General features: G+C 46.2%; 1 protein-coding gene across 1 annotated transcript; it reads left to right on the top strand.

The window, feature by feature from the left end:
* Window positions 1-6,249: 6,249 nt before the first annotated feature.
* On the top strand, window positions 6,250-16,548 carry AMACR (alpha-methylacyl-CoA racemase). The gene is made up of 5 exons (XM_040977451.1): window positions 6,250-6,511; window positions 8,183-8,326; window positions 10,306-10,466; window positions 13,215-13,401; window positions 16,051-16,548. The coding sequence occupies exons 1-5, from the start codon at window positions 6,265-6,267 to the stop codon at window positions 16,455-16,457; spliced, it is 1,146 nt and encodes a 381-aa protein (XP_040833385.1). The 5' UTR covers window positions 6,250-6,264; the 3' UTR covers window positions 16,458-16,548.
* Window positions 16,549-16,583: the final 35 nt, after the last annotated feature.

The following is a 16,583-nucleotide window of genomic DNA, read 5'->3' as shown; positions in this document are numbered from 1 at the left end:
TGGTATGTGTTATGAGAAATTCAAATGCTTCATCTGATTTATTAGATGAAGTCATTATTTTCTGAGTAAACAAGGAGATTTTAAGTCATACGGGGTGGTTCTGTGCAGCAAGTCATTTCCCAGAGCAGAAAAGTGAAGGGAAGATTTCTTAAGGATTATTATCAGAAGCATAGGGCTAAGGTTTGGTTCAACAACACCAATGTATTTCCTGAACTGCCATGCCAAGAACATGTACTCCTTCTAGCTATATTTGAGAATGCCAGAAAACTGGGTATGAAGATAAAAGACCAAATGTGCCAAGCAGGAAGCAACAATCTTACATACGGCATACTGGCTGGGAGGCCGTGGGCTATCTTGTAGGTGAGAGCGTAGTGTGCTGCTTGCCAGGAGCAACTGGTCAAGTCAGGGTAAGGCTAAATGGTCAGATGCGGGGACCGCGGAAATGCCACATGTTTCCAGTGCCAAGGTGAGGCATGTAGTTGAGTTCGCAGCTAAGGAATCCCCGCTAATCTGTCATTAATAATTTGAAGTAACTGGAACTTTCAGGCAAATTAGTCTATTGAAAAGTGAGGTTTCTGGGTTCATATTTTCCTTCCTTTTGAGACAAATACTGGTTAGTTAAAGCTGACTTATATTCCCCATTTCTTTAGATATTTATAGGATCAGTGCAAGGTAAAGATTGAGTTTTTGACTAGTGGTATTAACCCAGTGTAACACACACGCAAGCATTGTGCACTTACACAGCATCTGATCTATCCTCTACCCCCACTCCTCCTGCAGCAACCCAGCAAAACACTTCTCCCACACTGTCAGTTATCTTGACTGTGGGAAGTTCAGAATCAAAAATGAAGTCAGTATGTCAAGTCCTAACAGAATGGAGTGGGGAGGCCATGAACAGGGTGGGCTTTCACACACATTGCTTGATGTCAAGAACTATCACAAAACACTGTCAAAACCACCGCCTTGCACAGGGTCTGCAGGAGGCCCACATAGCCGCAGGCTAGTCAACCTTGGACTGATGACACCCTTGCTAATGGAGCCTGTGGGCAACCGTAGCTGTCTCTCAGTCACTTACTTTAGGTTGGTAACTGCTTATCATCACAGCAATATTGGGTTTTAGGAAGAAAATCTCCTTCCTCCCTCCTTCAGGCAACCAGTACAGGTGTATTACTTTGTGTGTTATCTAAGTTTGTAGCTGAATTTCTTCATTTGTAAAGCTGGGGTGCATATTAGCATGGATGTCAAAGGGCTGTTACAAGGAAGAAGGTAGTTAATCGATATATTAGTTTTCTAGAAATACATAACAAATAAGCATAATTATTAATATCTGACATTAATATGCTTGTACCAATTCATGGTTTCTGAGGGTCAGGAGTCCAGACCAAGTTAAACTGGATCTTTTGCTTGGGAGAATTCACAGAGCTGCCATCAAGGTGCTGACCAGAGCTTAACCAGGGAAGGGTCTGCTTCCATGTTCCCTAATGTTGCTACAGAGTTCAGGTTCCCAAGGGTTGCTGGACCACAAGCCTGAAATCCCTGCTGGCAGCTGCTCTCAGAACCTTGTCAGACGGCCTTCTCTTTGGGATGTTTTCATTACAGCAAGCCAGCTGGAAAGGCAGTAGGGAGTCTGCTAGTAAAACAGAGATTCTAATCTCCAGAACCTGTCATGGTTTGAATGTGTCCTTCAAATATCCTGTGCTGGAAGCTTAACCCCCAACATCCTTGTTAGTGGAATTGGAGGGGAGACTTTTGGCAGGTGATTGGCAGAGCCCTCATGATGGATCAATGCACTTATGCGTTAATGCATTGTTGAGGGAGTTGCTCCTGTAGTTTGGTTTAAGGGTTGCCTCCGTACACTCCCACATGTTTAATCCCAAAGATTTACAATGCTGAAAGGGTGAAAACTTAGTCCAATTATGGTGTGTCATTTTGGAATTGAGTGGAGTCGTCAAGATGGCATTAGTGCCCTTCTGGTAAAGGCACTCTCCCCTCTGTGAGAAAGTAATGGGAAGCCAGGAAGAGCTCCCTTACAAACAAACAAACAAACAAACAAATCTTCCAGCCCCCAGACTTGGGATTTCCCAGTCTGTAGAACTGGGAGAACTAAGTGTTTGTCTTGGAAGTCAGCCGGTGTGATACAGCAGTTGGAATGTACTAAGATAACCCCTTACTAGCGGCTTGCCTGGAGTTTAAATCCATGATTTCACTGGGAGTTGTAAAAGAGTGAAAACTTAAAGGAAGCACATTGCTATGGTTTACGTGTGGTTCATCCCCTGCAATTCATGTTGAGATTTGATTGCCACTGCAGTCGTATTGAGAAGTGGTGCCTTGAAAGGGTGTCTAGGTTGTTGAGAGGCAGTAATGCCTTTCCCCCCAAAGATTAGCTCTCTAGAGAATGGGCTTTTCGGATGCAAGGCCATCCTGGTGTTTTTGCCTCTTTCCCAGGAAGCTACCCATCCTGCATCCCAGCACATGTGAGGCAACCTGAAGCCTGATGTTTGCTCTCTGGCCTCTAGAACTGGAGCCAACATAAACCTCTCTTTCTTAATGACTTGGTGCTCTCAATAGCAACAGAACACAGACTAAAACAGGCATCCTTTCATGAACCATTTAACCTTCCTGAGTACCGTTCATGTGGAAGGTTAGAGAAATACTCCATGTTCAGAATAACACCTTGGTGGTTTTTTTTTTTTTTTTTTTTTTTTTTTAATTGTTGCTTACACTGTATTATGTAGTACAGTTTTATAGGCGCTGGGGATTCCCCCCACCCCTCCCCATACCCCTCCCCCCATGGTGGATTCCTCCACCTTGCTGCATAACCATAGTTCAAGTTCAGTTGAGATTCATTGCTTGCAAACACATGCCTAGCATAAAGTTCAGCGTCTTATTGTCCAGATAAGTTCAGTGGCCTCCTGGGGAGACCTTCTATGGTCTGAAGATAGGTCTAACAGAGTAAAGATCCGGTCGGTTAAAAGCCTCAACAAGGCCTCAGTATCAATATACAACATTATGGAATTAATTGACATTGTATTGGGTAAACAATATGTTAAAAATAATGCAAGTTCCATTCTTCGAAACATCTGGGTTGAGACAGCATCAATGACACGTTCAAAAAATAACAAACAACCAAACAATAAATTACAGGTTAAATCAAGGCAAACATGTGGTATCTAATCTTTTGGGATTCGCTCATTTCCCTTAGCATTATAGTTTCCAGTTGTGCCCATTTAGCCACAAAGAACTGCATTTTGTTTTTTTTAATAGCTGAGTAGTATTCCATGGAGTAGATGAACCAAAGCTTTCTTATCCAATCTTCTGCTGATGGGCATTTCGGTTGCTTCCATGTTTTTGCAATTACTGATTGTGCTGCAATGAACATAGGGATGCATGTTGGTTTGTCGTAACACCTTGGTGTTGAAAGAAACTCAATGTTGATGATTGAAGGCCTTAAAGATGATTAAATCATGAATATGTATATATGTATTTCAGTCCACTGCAGTCATGATTCTAATGGTCTCATTTAAGTGAAGATCATGTCAGTTCCCTACCCTTCTGACTCAGCTTTAGCTTTGTGCCAGTTCTTCACCACAGGGCAGAGGCTTGTAGAAACTACAGAGTCCGTAGCCACACTTTGATGTTGTGAACTTGAAGGTGACTTCTGGAGCCCAGACTGTTATATATTCTGCCCATTGCCTAAACTCCAGCATTCTCAGCAATTATGGGAGCCATCTACCCTTGCAGTGAATTCTTTTTATATTTCCACCAAGAATCCTGTTGCATATAAATGGAAGTAGTAGAACTAGGCAGCCCAGTTAATATTTTAAAAAATTACAAGGAGCATAATGCAGTAGCCTAGTGGCTAAAATCCTGACTTTGCATGTGTCGGGATTCCATGTGGGTGTCAGTTCTAATCCCACTTCCCATCCTGCTTGTGGCCTGGGAAAGCAGTCAAGGATGACCCAAATCCTTGGGACCCTGCACCCTCATGAGAGACCTGGAAGAAGCTCCTGGCTCCTGGCTTTGGGTTGGCTCTGCTCTGGCCATTGCAGCCACTTGGGAAGTGAAGCAGCAGACGGAAGATCTTCTCTATCTCTACTCCTCTCTGTATATCTGCTTTTCCAATAAAAGATAAAATAAACCTTAAAAAAGAATTAAAAGGCAGGTAAGAAAAGTATAAAAATATCATTTATATAGATCAAAAAGCACAAACTAATGCAACCTTTTGCTCTCTCAATGTGTAGTGCTCAAGTAGTAGAGCTGTGGTTATGCAGAGAAATCATGGGTTGTGAGACACACATTGCAAGTGTGACAGTGTCTGCCTCTTGAAATGTGGGCTGAGAACTAGCTGCAGGTGGAGTTTAAGATTTTTCACGAGAGAATGAGTGAAAAGCAGTTTATGGATCACAGCACTGCTGGGAGACAAAGGCAAGACAGGCCAACGTCCTTATCCATGTCCTTTGAGTAAACCTGTATTTGGCAGAAAAAAACAGAACTTATTTATGAACTGTCCTTGCCAGCACATCCTGGGTCAAAGGACTCCTTATGGCAAATAAACGCAGAAGCTGGAATGCATGGCTCCACAGCAAAGTAACCATCCAGGCTACAGCACGAAGCCCGTTGGGTGTTCTGAGACCCTCGTGGGAGACTCACCTGTCACAGCAGGTGGAAGCGTATGTTTGCCAGCACATACGTTGTTACATTCTGCTGCATATAACTTACATAACACACTTCTTTTCTTTTTTTTTAAGATTTATTTTATTTTTATTGGAAAGTCAGATATACAGAGGGGAGGAAAGACAGAAAGATTTTCCGTCCGATGTTTCACTCCCCAAGTAACTGCAACAGCCGGAACTGCATGGATCCAAAGCCAGGAGTCAGGAGCTTCTTCCAGGTCTCCCACATGGGTGCAGAGTCCCAAGGCTTTGGGTTGTCTTCGACTGCTTTCCCAGGCCACAAGCAGGGAGCTGGATGGGAAGTGGAGCTGCCGGGATTAGAACCGGCACCCATATGGGATCCCGGCGTGTTCAAGGCGTGCTACGCCTCGCCACCGGGCCCAACACACTTTTTTCTGAGGCTTCAAAGTCCAAAGTCAAAGTGTTGGCAGGCTTAGCTTCTTGCACAGCACCTCTTTATGGCTTCCTGCTAGCTGCCTGTACCCTGTGTCCTCACAGGGTGGCTCTGATTTCCATGGCGAATCCCTTGCTCTCATCACGACACAAGCCTTAAGGGATTCGTATCCACGGTATGACTTCCGTTTGGATGACTTGTGTCTTGTTCGTTGGTAAAGGTGGGTGCCCAGGAAGCTCTCTGATTCACCTGAATGTGATCCTGAGTGTTAACTCAAGCCACAACTGCACTGCTTCTTCTTCTTCTTCTTTTTTTTTTGAAAAAACAGACTTGAAGCAAATATGACGAAAGACTAATGTGCCAATCTGAATGCTTGATGTAACGGCTTTTCTAACTTTGTCCATTTTAAGTTTCTCAAAAACAGAACATAAAAGGAAAGGGACATGGGAATTCTTGATTGCAGGCAGAGCAGGGTGCTTGCCACTCCTGGGGGTGCCAACCCGCAGAAGGAAAGTCACAGTGCCGTGGAAATAATGTTTTAAATTAACAAAGCGAGGCAGATTTAAAAAAAAAAAAACCAGACAGCTATCCATGTCAGGCCAGTGAGCAAACTGAGAAAGAAACCAACAGCAAATCCGAATGCTTTCCAAATATACCTTGCCCTTTCATATATCTTATTTGAAAAGCACACAGAGAGGGATTAATTTTTAAAAATAGATCAATAAAACCCACGGAAAGTGTAACTCAAAATCATTTTTTGGAGGAAATCAACAGGTAGCTAAGAAAAAAGGGCATGAAGCCGACCTGAGTCCGTAGGAAGAAAGAAATACTTGGGCATTGTTCTTATCGATTTATGTTTTTGTTTTTTGTTTTTTTCTTCTAGGGCTTGGCAGGTGCGTGTGCTCAACTAGCAGAGGGGCCGGGGATCACCGCAGCTTAGGTAAAAGCGCCCAGCGGGCACGGTGCGCCCAAGCACAGCCTCTGCCCGCGAGGAGAGCTGCAAGTGAAAGCCACGCACTTTGCACTTGGCGCCAGCGACCCCGCGAGGCGACGCAGGGAAGCGCGTCAGTGCGCAGACTCGGCGGGCGGCCGCGCGCAGGCGCACAGCGAGCGGCACCCCGGGTTGGGGCGTGGCGCGGCCCGGCAGCTTGCTCAAGTCAGTCAGCGGTGGCGTAGCGCCGGGCCGGGTGGCGCGCCATGGCGTTGAGGGGCATCCTTGTGGTGGAGCTGTCCGGCCTGGCGCCGGGTCCGTTCTGCGGGATGATCCTGGCCGACTTCGGGGCGCAGGTGGTGCGCGTGGACCGCCCCAACACCCGCGGCGACGGGGGCGTCCTGTCCCGGGGCAAGCGCTCGCTGGTGCTGGACCTGAAGCAGCCGCGAGGGGTGTCGGTGCTGCGGCGCCTGTGCGCCCGGGCGGACGTGCTGCTGGAGCCCTTTCGCTGTGGTGAGCCCGGGCCCAGGACGGAGATGGCAGCCGCCCACCCCCTTGCCCCGTGCGCGCCCTGGACGCGTGACCTCCCCAGCCCTTCTAGGTCCGCCTGTGGCGTGTGAGGCCCGTCCTTTGCCTCTGAGACTCATCTTGAGATAACGGCAATGGTTCTCCCTTCTTGGTTTCTCGCTGACCTCCCACCTCCCCCGTTATTCCTAAATCACCTTGCTTGTGGACGTTTTTGAGTCCTGTGAGAATCCCGTGTGAACCATAGATTGTCTCCCTGGGGGACTGCGATTTGGTGTCTGGTCCATTAACTGCCGTTTTACACAGACTTGGCCAACACTTTCTGCCTTCAGGATTGGTGTTCCCGTGTTCAGCTTCAGCTAGCTTCCTTTGCCCTCTGCTCCCTGGTGTCACTTTGTCCATCCCACGTGACACCCAGCTCTCGTAACTGCACCGCAACTGTTGGAGCCGCAGATGGCTGGGGGTAGGCTGGTCCCTCTGCAACTGCCTTAATTCCCAGTCACCTCTCCTGGGGACAGAACCAGTGTCCGTGCAAGTACCTGAGTCAGGTACCCGTAGTTCGTTTGACACCCATTTCTGTCAACCTCACCTGCTTCAGCGATCCAGGGACTCGCGGGTTGGAATGGCTCCTCTCCATACCAGGTACAATCACGTGGACCCTGGCTCAGCAGCCCTTTAAAAACTGGAGTTTGAAGTCCACCATCACTCGAAGCCTTCTCAGGCAATCTACCACCAGTGAAATTTTGCTCAAGTTACCTATCCTAAAATACTGCCAGGGAAGAAAGAGTGAAATGTTTGAGAACATTGAGTGCTGGAGAGTGCATTGAGGTGCTCCGTTCACCCTGGCAGCTGTGTGAGGACTTAATCATTAGGGCTATATAATAAATCACATATCAATTGATGATGAGGTGTTAGAGGTTGTGTGGCTGGCCAGCTAGAGGATTATCAGGTTCTTTATCCATTTTTTGTAGCTCTCAGACGATGGTGTCTATTATGGAACCTTGATTGTGTTTAATCCCAGTGGATGTGGGTGCCAAGTACCTGGTTTTGTTCCCTAAATATGTTTGTAGCTAGATTAAGAACTCAGAAGCCATGAGAGCTGGCCTTTCCACGATAGCTAGACCCTTCCCATGTCTCTTTATTGAAGGTGGTGATGCACGGTGGGTACTTCAGGGGCTTTAAAAGAGCGAATCTTGAATTTTAGGTAAAAAAAAAAAGCTTATGCATACGTTTTCACAATGAACATTTTTCACATTATGAAATTTTTATACCAAACAAAATATATATATATATATTTTTTTTTGCTTCCAAATAGGAATACTTTTAGCTTTATTTTCCATGAGAGTTTGACCTGCATCCTGAGTTTGAAGGTGATGGACACTGATGTGGGCATAGAAAGGGGGACACAGGGACGTGTATGCCAGTTCGGCAGCTTGAGCAGGGGCTGACACACCTACGGGGAAATAAAGGGGTCCTAGGAGAACAACCCCGCTCTGGGGCTGAGGCTGTCCATCCCAGAGGCAGGGCCTTCACTCTCTGGGTCTCTAATGGAAACATGCTAGAAAACCCACCTGTGGGGTGCCGGCCACTGCTGGCCTAGAAGAATGGGTTTTCTCTAGGTTCATCACAAGCTGTCTGAAATTGTTGTTGCCTCTGCAGGTGTCATGGAGAAGCTGCAGCTGGGCCCCGAGATCCTGCAGCGCGAGAATCCCAGGCTCATCTATGCCAGGCTGACTGGGTTTGGCCAGTCAGGCAGATTCGCCAGGGTAGCTGGCCATGATATCAACTATTTGGCTGTGTCAGGTATGTCATGAAGGGAGATTTGGAAGTTTCTCTGCATCTTGTGTTTGTTTCCTGTGGAGCTACAGGTGCACTGATGAAGAAGCATTTTTACTTTTTTTTTTTTTTTTTAAGAAGAAGCATTTTTACATGTGAACATGTAACTAGGTGTCAGGCTCAATAAGAACTCGGTTATTTGAAGTGAGTTGACCAGCACGTTTGAGCGATGATATAGTGTCACTTGTCGTATTTCTTGACTACATAAGTGGTGTCAGTTATCAGATAAGCCCCTAGCAGGAAGCAAGACACTTGCTGGTGTTGGGGTGGTTGTTCTGTAGATCGTTGTGTCACCCCTCCCCACCCCTCTCCCTTGAATCATTGTTTCAGGCTTCTGTGAACACTAGATAAAGAACCTGGTCTCAGGTGCTATACTCATTTCATTAGAATATTCTAGAATTCTACCAACTCTGTGTTAAATGACAAAGCATGGGTGGGGGATGTCTGGCTGGCCAACTGTACGAAGCCCAAGAAATCACTTGAGACTGTGGCTGCTGATGAATCTAGGCATTGAGCAAGTCTATAGCAGGCTGATTGTCAAGTTGCTGACTTTGTATGGCCTGTGAATGAGGTTACAAATATGCAAGTGGCCCTTGGCAAAACAGAAAGAGGAAGAGGGAAGAGAAAGAAAAAGAGAGGGAAGGAGAGAGAAAGAGAGACCTTCTACCCATTGGCTCACTCCCCAAATATTGCAATAGCCAGGCTTGGCCAGGTGCGGCTTGGCCAGGTGCAGGCAGGAGCCGAGGGCTCACTTTGGATTCTGGTGCAGGTGGTGGGGACTCAGCTACTTGTGCTTTCACCCAGGGCGCGCGCGCGCGCGCGCGCGTGTGTGTGTGTGTGTGTGTGTGTGTGTGTGTGTGTTAGCAGGGAGCTGGGATTGGAAGCAGAGCTTAGCTTGAACCTAGGCTCTAATATAAAATAAAGGCATTCTTTTCTTCTTCTTCTTTTTTTTAAGATTTATTTATTTTTATTGGAAAGGCAGATTTACAAAGGGAAGGGGAGACAGAGAGGAAGATCTTCCATCTATTGATTCATTCCCCAAATGGCCACAATAGCTGAGCTGATTTGAAGCCAGGAGTCAAGAGCTTCTTCCAGTCTTCCACGCAGATGCAAGGATCCAAGGTCATGGGCCATCCTCTACTGCTTTCTCAGGCCACAAGCAGGGGGCTGGATGGGAAGTAGAGCAGCTGGGACACAAGTCAGTGCCCATATGGGATCCTGGCACTTGCTGGGGAGGATTAGCCAATTGAGCCATGTGCCATGCCTGAAATATAGATATTCTAAGCAGTATCTTAAGTACTGTACCAAAAGCCTGCCCTATTATGCTGTTCTAAAACAATCAGCTAAATTGATAATATCTCCTTCTTACTACTCCAGAAGTCAGCATTAAAATTCCACAACTGTCAGCTGTAAAATTTTGAAGATAGGCCTGGCATGGTAGCCTAGTGGCTAAAGTCCTCACCTTGCATGCACCAGTATCCCATATGGGTACTGGTTCTAATCCTGGCTGCCCAACTTCTCATACAGCTCCCTGCTTGTGGCCTGGAAAAGCAGTGGAGGATGGCCCAAAGCCTTGGGACCCTGCACCCACATGGGAGACCCAGAAGAGGCTCCTGGTTTTGGACCAGTGCAGCTCTGGCCATTGTGGCCACTTGGGAAGTGAATCAAAGGACGGAAGATCTTCCTGTCTATCTCTCCTCCTTTCTGTATATCTGCCTTTCTAATAAAAAAAATAAATCTTAAAAAAAATTTTTTGTAGGCAAAAAAATATCAAAATCAGGAAGCTGTCTTGAGGTAGAGCCTGTTAGTCTGCTGAAGAAGTCGGATTTGGAAAAGTGCTGTGTACTGGTTTTCATGCAGGTCAGCTACTGGAAGGACGTGTTAGTTCTCTAAGATGCTCATGTGTTTATTTAGAAGGGACATTAGATTTGTTTCTTACGGTGCAGGTATTCTGTCCAAACTTGGCAGTAGAGGTGAGAGCCCACGTCCTCCTCTCAATCTCCTGGCTGACTTCAGTGGCGGCAGCCTCGTGTGCGCGCTGGGCATCATGATGGCACTTTTTGAACGCACACGCTCGGGCAAAGGTCAAGTCATTGATGCAAGCATGGTGAGTACCAACTGGAGAATTGTCGTAGAAACCAAGGAAGGATCAGGTGCTGGGGAGAAAAAGATTCTCAAGGAGCCCAAACTGGGTAAATACCTTGAGAGTCTGAAGACCAAACTGTAATTTGGATTGGGTCATTGGTTACCTTTGCAAAATCCATTTCCACACCAAAATTGCCTTGTTTGTGGTACCTTGGCCTGCTGCTTCCTCTCTGTCCTACCAGGTAAACCCAGCCCACCCCATACTATGTGCCTTGTGATACTGTCATTAGGACACATCTGACATTGTCCCTGCGTCCTCCCTGGCCTGTGTTCCAGAAATGGGCAGCTTGTGGTTTTATTTCCAGCTTCTGGCTCAACTGTGGTACAGTCGCAGCATGAAATAGCAGGAGCACTGGTTTTGTTGTGGACACATGGAGTTTTGTCCCCCACAAAGACAGGTGTTCTAAATGCAGACACATGTAAGCTGCACAGAGTAATTGTGTTAAAAGGTGAGAAAGTGAGCATGACACGTGCATGAATGGGGGTTGTTTCACATGGGAAAATTGCTTGCCATTGTGGGTCAGAGTTGCCCGAAGTGAGGAGGCCTGGGGGAAAGGAGAGAGGCACCTGGGAAGAATATCTAGCTGTGGTTCCCAGCGAAAGAGAGCGCGACCCTCCCCTAAACTTGGCCTCCTTGATGAGGTAGGGAGCAGAGGGGTAGTACCTCCACAGGTGTGAAGCCACCTCCACAAGTTGCACCTGGAACTTAAGTTCCATGTTTCCATGACAGCCCCCCCAAATGTCCCAGATGAAAAGAAGGCATTGTAATGTACAAGTCAGGGGACGGAATTACATAGAGAGGCTTGCAGTGACTTCCAGCTCACTACCAGTTACCAGCTACCTACTTAGACCATATCAGTTTCATACCTAGCTGTTGACCTCCTTTCATGGAAGACCTTTGTGTTGGGAGAGCAGACTGCCTGCTTCTGCAGCAGGCAGTGGCAGGCCTTTTGACCCGAAGCCCGGGCTTTCACTCATGTATCTCTGTTGCCCTTCACATGATCCATGGGGGCCGTGAATGAAGGGCAAACACAGGCCTTTGGAGTTTAGGGGAGAATCTAAGGCTTACTGAGGACTACATGAATATTTAGCCATAATTTCAGGAATTTATTGAGCATATGCAGTTGCTTATTCAAAGTCAAATATAGATGAAAGAAGATGGCTATTTTCATCAGACTATAATTGTATTCACTGCTGCCCAGCGTTGTGACACAGTTTCCCTACTGGGCCCAATTCCCTGCCATGGATCTCGCACTCTCCAGGTAGTTCTGTATTATAGTTTGACAGGATTTGCCCCCAGTCTCAGCATTTGCCAGCTGATGCTGCAGCAAAGCCCAGCCAACCTGTACTTACTCTGGCTCATGCATGCACCAGAGGCTAGTCAGTTAACCTAGCCTTGTTCTCCCCTCAAGCTAGTCTACATCTAGGCCAACAGGTTGTTATAGCCTTCCCCAGCCTGGTCTGCCACAGTCCCAGTTCCCACGCTTGCCAGTGGGAGCAATAGCCCAGCAGGGAATTCCATGCAACCCCTATACCAGGCTCGCCACCCCTCCCCCGAGATTTCACATGGACTGGTGAGTACTGTGGCCCAGTCTGGCATGGCTTGCTTAACCTCAACATTTGTTGGTAAGTGCTGTAACCTGGCCCAGCCCAGTCTGTGCTCACTACCAGCTCATACTGGTAGGTGCTGCCACCCAACCACGCCCAGTCAGCCCTCAGTCCTGGCTCTGATGTGAATAGGCTGGTATGTGACCTAACCTGGCCTGTCGTGGTTCTCAGATCTGCTGTTGAATGTTATGAATTGGCCTAGCCTGGCCCATCTCCACCCCAATCCATATATATGCCAGTGGGTACTGTAACCTGGCATGGTCTCTGCTATTACTTGTCTTGGTTATTGCACTTACCTCTAGGGACTGCTTCTTGGTAAAGGTGTTCCCCAAGCTTCTCTATCAGGTCTCCTCTCAATCGCAGATCTTGCACACACCAGTGGGTCCTTGACCCAGGCTGACTTAATTTACTGTATTTCCAGGAACAATGTCCTTACCCAACTGCCCCATACCCAGTCTGGTTCTTACTGTTGGGTGTTACAGCCCAGCCAGATCTGCCATGTCCAGATACAGCTCTCATGTGGTTTAGTGGATGCTGAGACCTAGCCCAGCTTGTTCTAGACCCACCCTGGCTTTCATGAGCATCAGTGGGTGCTGGGTTCTAGTCCAGTCTGGCACACCCCAAACTCAGTCCACACCCATGCCGAAGGACACTACAGCCATGTCCAGTGCAGATTGCCAACCCCATTCTGGCTCTCATGCTCACAAGTGGGAACCACAATCCAACTGGGGCTTCCCCTTAACTCCCCAACCAGGCCTGTTCCCCTACAGATCTTGCATACATGCTAGTGGTTGCTCTGACCCAGTCCAGCATAGCCTATCCCCCATCTCAGTCTGCCATCAGATGCTGCAGCCTGGTCTGATCCTACCTGCCCCCAGTCCCTGCTCTCCCTGGAGGGTGCTGCAGCCTAGCCTTGCCCATTCTGCTCCCATCACTGACTCATGCAAACCAGTAGGTGTGATAGCCTAACCCGGCATGTTCCACACTCCAGCCTGGCTCCTGCACACACCAGTGTGCTAAGGTTTGGTTTGACCCTGCCTGATCTGCCTGTAAGTCATACTCTTACTTGTCTGGATTTGCATTGTATTTTGCTTCTTTAAAGGTGGAGGGAACTGCGTATCTGAGTTCCTTTGTCTGGAAAACTCTGAAATCGGGACTGTGGGAACAAGCTCCAGGAAGGAACCTGTTAGACGGTGGAGCACCTTTCTACGCGACATACAGGACTGCGGACGGAGAGTTCATGGCTGTGGGAGCAATAGAACCTCAGTTCTATCAGCTGCTGATTGAAGGTAGTTGTCCTGATTGGCCTTTCCCCACTTCCTTTTACTGTGGGTGTTCTTTAACCTGTATTTTGGGTTTTGTGAGATTCATTTCTTTTGTTACTTATCTGCTCTCTAATTAACCCAATGATCAGCACCAACACTTGTTATGGCTTTGCAACAGGTTCACATTGGGAAGACTAAACCCTCCAACTTCGTTATTTTTCAGTATTGTTTAGGGTATTCAAAATTGTTTGCATTTTCGTATGCATTTTAGCATCAACTTCTAGTTTCTGCGAGCTGTTTTTGAGAGGGGGCTGTATTAGCTTGTGCATCAGTCTGGAGTGTGGCCATCTTTTAAGCCTTCCAAACAGAACATGGGACACTTTCCTTCTATTTGGGTCTCTTTGGTTTCTTTCAGTGATGCCTTGAAGTTTTCAGGTCTGTGTCCCATGCTTGGTGCACGTTGTTATTTTCAAACATGCTTGTGTGGAGTGCTCATTGAACATCTGTGTTCTGCCTCAAAGAAGGAATCAATTCTGAAGTGCTAAAAATTAAACAAGACATTGTTCTAGCAGACTAATTGCCTCAGTCCTCAACTTCTGATCACCCTCTTGTAAGTTTTCTCCAGTGGAGCAATGTAACATCTATGTCTGGTCATTCCTTCTCTGCATCCACAGTCCTCTGTGATGGCCTTAGCCCGCCTTTTCTTCAAAATCTACAAAGGATCCTTAGTTGAAAAGTGGGTAAATCAGCTTTTGTATAGTCTACATAGCCCCTGCCAAAATACCCCAGAATTTTCTTTCTTTTAATATTTAATTATAAAAGTTTTACCTTTACTCATCCCATACATGAAGGGACCTCAAAAGTATGTATTTTTGTAAAATTTTTAAACCCATGCCTAGTTTTTCATAATATTCATTTCCCATGTGTTTTTAGAAGACTTATTATTTCTCTCTCAGTACACACTAGACAAATCCCCACATTTATAGTGGTTTTTAAAGTAGCTTTAGTTGCACATCTTGTTTGTTTCCTCTTAATTTTGTGACGTCTCTGTGGCCGTGTCTTGGGGTACATCCTCAGTGTCTGAACACAAGTGCACAGGATTCCTGTAAGCTCTACCTCAGCTGCAGTGTGTCCCTGCTCTCAGGGGGAACAAGGTCTGCAAGACCGAGAGTGTTGTTAGATTTTATGACAACAAAACCATTATAGTGCAATCAAATAAACAATAAAGAATTTTAAAAAATTGTCTTAAACTTCAAAATATTGTTTTTATAAAATCCAGAAAAAGAATTTATCAGTGGGAGCATGGAAAAACTGAAACCCCTTGGTATTACAGTGGGGATAAACATGGAACCATGCTATGATTCTGCATAATAAAGGATAAGCAAAATATGGCACCTATGTACAAAAATATTACTAAGCTGTGAAGAGGAAGAGAATTCTGACAGAGGCTACAACATAGATGAACCTTCAAGACGTTATGTTAGATTAGCTCAGGGAAGAACAAATATTGTGTAATTGCACTTCTGTAAGATCGTCACAGTAGTGCAATACATAAATCATATAGTAAAATGGTGGCTGTTGGAGGCCGAGAGAAGGAAGGAATAGTGAATTCCTGTTAGATGGATAGCAGGATTTCCTTTCTTCTTGCTTCTCTGGGGACTTGGGCATCTTCAGAGCAGCTTTCAAGTAGCCACTGTGCTTTTCCATGAGAGGGGAGGAAAGGACGGTAAAGGCATGCATGTGGGAAAGGGCCTTTCATCATCCACATTAAAATACCCTCTTCTATGAGAGAAGAAAAATGACATTTATCCTCCACCCCAGGAAGCCAGCCTGGAGGTAGAAGTTAACCAGTACTGGCATTCGGCAGTATTTGCAGAGTGGGCTTGTGCAGTCTATAAAGGAACACAGATGAGGCCTTGGGCAGAGGAAACCACCCTTCCTGCTGAGTCCCCAGGCTCAGGCTTTCATCTCCGGGTGGCGCTGAGGGGTCCTGCAAAACCCTTTCATGCTGGCAGGTCAGTCTGCACTCCCACTGTTGACTGGCTGGCCGAGAACACTCTTACTTATATACTGTAGACTGTGGCTTTACACATCCCTTGTTCCTGGAACTTAGCCTTTTCTGCTTCCTTAATTTAACCAAATATAGAAGTGAATGTTTGTGACACTGCAATCCTGAATTTAATCACTTGTCTTCAAGGTTTCTTGCTTAAAAACTGAGATAGTGAGTGATATTGCTTAAATTTATTATTTTTAGAGCTTAGATACATGATACAAAACGTGGGGTAGTTTTAATTCAGTAATTCAGTATGACAGATAGTAACAGCCTAAGGACATTTCTTTCTCAAAACCAACCCAGTGGGAAAGGGAAGATAGCAGTCTCTGGAAGCTGGACATTGATAGCAGACCACTTTTGATGAAATGTCAATATCAAAATCTTGGCAGTGATTGCCTCCCCTACTATCGCTGCCTTCTCCAGCCTTTGGCTTCAATTTCAAACTGAATCTGGATTTTCTTCCCTTGCCACATTTGAGAAATCAGCATAGAACATCTTATCTGGAACAGCATGGTGGGCTCAAAATTCATTTCCATTCATTCTAATTACTCTATTCATAGCCTAGTAATTCCAGAAATTGCATTCCCCCTTTCTTCTCTCCCTCCGCGAACCTCCACCAGGACTCGGACTGAAGTCTGATGAACTCCCTAATCAGATGAGCGTAGCTGATTGGCCAGAAATGAAGAAGAAATTTGCAGATGTATTTGCAAAGAAGACCAGGGCAGAATGGTGTAAGATCTTTGATGGCACAGATGCTTGTGTGACTCCTGTGCTGTCCTTTGAAGAGGCTGTTCATCACGAGCACAACAGGGAACGGGGCTCATTCATCACGGATGAAAGTCAAGATGTGAGTCCCCGCCCTGCCCCAGTGCTGTCCAACACGCCAGCCCTCCCTGCTCAAAGAGGTGCTGTTATGGGAGAACACTCTGAAGAGATCCTTAAAGAAATCGGATTCAACCAGGAAGAGATCAATCAGCTGAAATTAGATAAAATCATTACAACTAATAGACCAATGGCTAATCTGTAACTTAGGGCTCATAGTTCAGGTAAAATTGAATATTGCTTTTACAATGTAGAATAATCTGCAAAATTATATGCATGGAAACATGGCAGAACAATAATGCGGTGGTCCAGCTATCTTGATCAAGAAACA

Source organism: Ochotona curzoniae, unplaced genomic scaffold, assembly GCF_017591425.1.
Source record: "Ochotona curzoniae isolate NIBS_2020 unplaced genomic scaffold, NIBS_Ocur_1.0 contig_2754, whole genome shotgun sequence".
Taxonomy (NCBI): Eukaryota; Metazoa; Chordata; class Mammalia; order Lagomorpha; family Ochotonidae; genus Ochotona; species Ochotona curzoniae.
The sequence above is the reverse complement of the archived record's forward strand: the minus strand, read 5'-3'. Positions and strand labels throughout refer to the sequence as shown.